The sequence below is a fragment of the Necator americanus genome, chromosome V (genome assembly GCF_031761385.1).
Source record: "Necator americanus strain Aroian chromosome V, whole genome shotgun sequence".
NCBI classification, from domain to species: Eukaryota; Metazoa; Nematoda; class Chromadorea; order Rhabditida; family Ancylostomatidae; genus Necator; species Necator americanus.
This window is the reverse complement of record NC_087375.1, coordinates 34,388,257-34,391,416: the sequence shown is the minus strand read 5'-3', so window position 1 is coordinate 34,391,416 and position 3,160 is coordinate 34,388,257. Positions and strand designations below refer to the sequence as shown.

The following is a 3,160-nucleotide window of genomic DNA, read 5'->3' as shown; positions in this document are numbered from 1 at the left end:
CACGGTGAGGAAGAAGCGGGGAAAAAGCTAGAAATTGTGTTGTAGGTTGCGGGATCCGGAGTGGTTCCGCTCACCTCTACATAATCGTCATAAAAACTGCTTAGAAGGCGCCGTTTTATTTCTTAAATGACGATTACAGGGGTCATGTAGGCTACCAAAACGGAAAAGGACTAGGATGGCGATCTGTACTTATAACGCACGCACGCTTGCATCGAAAGCGGCCATCGAAGATCTGATGATGCAAGCCAAGAAGATCAAGTACGACGTCATCGGACTGACCGAGACGAGACGACGTCACCCTCTCAACGCCGTATATGAAACTGGAGAAGAACTGTTCTTAGGAACATGCGACAGTAGAGGTGTTGGTGGAGTTGGCGTCCTCGTCAACACGAGTATGGCAAAGAACATCGACTCTTTTGAACAACTTACGACCCGAATCGGACGTCTGCGGATGAGAAGATGTGGCCCAATACCAGCTTTGACTATCTTCGTCGTTTACGCTCCAACATCAAGCTACGAAGAAGAAGAAGTCGAAGCTTTCTATATGGACCTGGAGAAGTTCTACCAAGAAGATCATGCCTTCTACAAGGTCATAGTTGGCGATTTCAACGCTAAGGTTGGCCCAAGAAGAACGCCGGAGGAACTTCACATCGGGACCCACGGCCTACAATGGAATGACCAGGGAGAGAGGCTCTCCGAGTTCATCATGACGACTAAGACCATCCATGGGAACTCGCAATTTCAGAAGCCCTCTTCTTTACGCTGGACGTGGGAGTCACCCGGTGGAGGGTACCGTAATGAAATAGACCACATCATCGTCAATAAAAAGTTCTGCCTGACGGACGTCGGTGTTGTACCAAAGTTCTATACGGGATCGGACCATCGCCTCCTCCGAGGAAGATTTTCCTTCACAAGGAGAGCAGAGAAAGCCGCCAAGTTCAGAAAGAGAAATCCCAGGACTACCATCAACTGGGATCTCTTCGCTACGCTAGCCGGCTTTTGGGAAGATTCCGCAATGGACGACATCGACGAGGAATATGACCGGCTTGTCGAACACCTTCACGACTGCGCGAAGAAGGCTGAGAGTTTTAAAACCACCAAGAGGCGCCTGTCTCTTGAAACTCTTGAGCTGATACGCCAGCGTGGAGCAGCACGAGCCGCAGGGAACCAAGAACTCACGTCCGAGCTCGCAAGGCTTTGCCGAGAGGCGATAAAGGAAGACCTTATAGAGAGAAGAGCAGAAGTGCTGGCTGAAGCTGCAGAGGCGGGGAAAAGCATCCGCTATGCCCGTCGAGACTTCGCCAGTTGCAAGACGAGGATGACTGCTCTCCGGAACCCAAAGGGAACAGCCATTGCATCGAGAAGGGGGATGGAGAAAATCATCTACGACTTCTACTCTGATCTCTTCGACAGCCATGTCCACTTGCCTCCTCACCATCTGAGGGAAGATGGACAAGTCATTCCAGAGGTTCTCCCGTCCGAAATACGACATGCTATCATGTCGGTAAGAAATCGTACGGCACCCGGTCCCGACAGAATAAGACCAGAACACCTGAAGAGCCTTCCGCCAGTACTCATCAACACCCTGGCGAGGCTCTTTACACGTTATCTGTCGGAATGCAAGGTTCCTAAACAGTGGAAGACCAGCAAGACCGTGTTGTTGTATAAAAAGGGAGATCCACATGACATCGGCAACTATCGCCCAATCTGCCTGCTGTCCGTCATCTACAAGCTCTTTACAAGAGTAATCCTTAATAGGATTGAAAAAGTCTTGGATGAAGGACAGCCATGCGAGCAAGCAGGGTTTCGAAAAGGATTCAGCACGATTGACCACATTCACACTGTTTCGAAACTCATCGAGGTATCACGAGAGTACAAGATGCCGCTCTGTCTCACCTTCATCGACTTAAAGAAGGCTTTCGACTCGGTTGATACGGAAGCGGTCGTGGAAGCCTTGGACAACCAAGGCGTCCCTACTCAGTATATAAAGGTACTTCGAGAGCTGTACAGTAACTTCACGACCGGAATTTCGCCATTCTACAAGAACATCATCATTGACGTGAAGAGGGGGGTCCGACAGGGTGATACAATTTCACCCAAAATATTCACAGCCACCCTCGAGAACGCAATGCGAAAGTTGGAATGGGACGACATGGGAGTGAAGGTTGATGGTCGGCAGCTACACCATTTGCGCTTTGCTGATGACATCGTACTGGTAACACCTAGCATCAGCCAAGCGGAACGAATGCTGACCGAATTCGACGAAACATGTGGATGCATCGGTCTTCAGCTGAATCTACAAAAGACGATGTTCATGCGGAACGGATGGGTCTCGGATGCCCCATTCACGCTCAACGGAACGAACATATCCGAGTGCACCAGCTACGTTTATCTGGGTCGGGAACTGAACATGATGAACGACCTGACCCCCGAGGTGGGCAGGAGGAGACGAGCGGCTTGGGGGTAAAGGTTTTTAGAATTTACTAAAAAACCCCCCCCCCCCCCCCCCCCCTTCTCCCCTCTTCCACCCCCCCTTTTTTTCTTTTTTTTTCTTTTTTTTGCAATTCTGGGCATTTCGCAAGCGGGGTGAAAGCGGTTTTGGGTTCATTTAAGGGGGAGTTTGGGGGGGTTTTGTTTTTTTTTCCCGTTTCAAGGGGGGGGGGGTAGGTTTTTTTCTTTTTTTCCTTTTTGGGGGTTGGGGGGCGCCCCCCCCTTCCTTGGGAAAGGAAAAAAAGGGGGGGGGGCGGGACGTGTTTTTCTTTAAACACAAGCCGTTGACCAGGGCCGTGCGCCTGTGTTTCCCCCCTATTTATCGCCCCACAGGAAGACCCCCGACCCGATTGTTAAATTTTTTCCCGAAGTCCTTGAAAGAAAAATATGGGCGACGGCAGCGGGGATGTAGTGAAGAACAAAACCACCCCCCCCCCCCTCCCCTCTCTCTTCTCCCCCCCCTCCCTCCTTTTTTCTTTTTTTTTTAAACCCCGGTTTTTCTTATGCAGGAAGAAAGGAAATGGGGTTGGTTTTTTTGAACGCTTAATTGGGGGTGTTGTTTTTGGTTTTTCCTTTTAACCAGGGGGGGGGGGGTTTTTTTTCTTTCCTTCCTCCGCCAGCGAAGGTTGGGAGGCCCCCCCCCTTTTCCAAAAAAAGAAAAAAAAAGGGG

The 3,160-nt window shown here is 50.3% G+C and overlaps 1 protein-coding gene across 2 annotated transcripts; it reads left to right on the top strand.

Moving 5' to 3' along the window:
- Nucleotides 1-175: 175 nt before the first annotated feature.
- RB195_016094 (uncharacterized protein) lies at nt 176-2,467 on the top strand (the record flags this gene model as incomplete). Of its 2 annotated transcripts, none has more annotated exons than XM_064207097.1 (1): nt 176-2,467. In XM_064207097.1, one exon carries the CDS (start codon nt 176-178, stop codon nt 2,465-2,467), a length of 2,292 nt encoding a protein of 763 aa, XP_064062978.1. The 2 variants fall into 2 exon arrangements, with proteins under 2 accessions (XP_064062978.1, XP_064062979.1); XM_064207098.1 differs by having other exon boundaries at nt 1,499-2,467.
- Nucleotides 2,468-3,160: the final 693 nt, after the last annotated feature.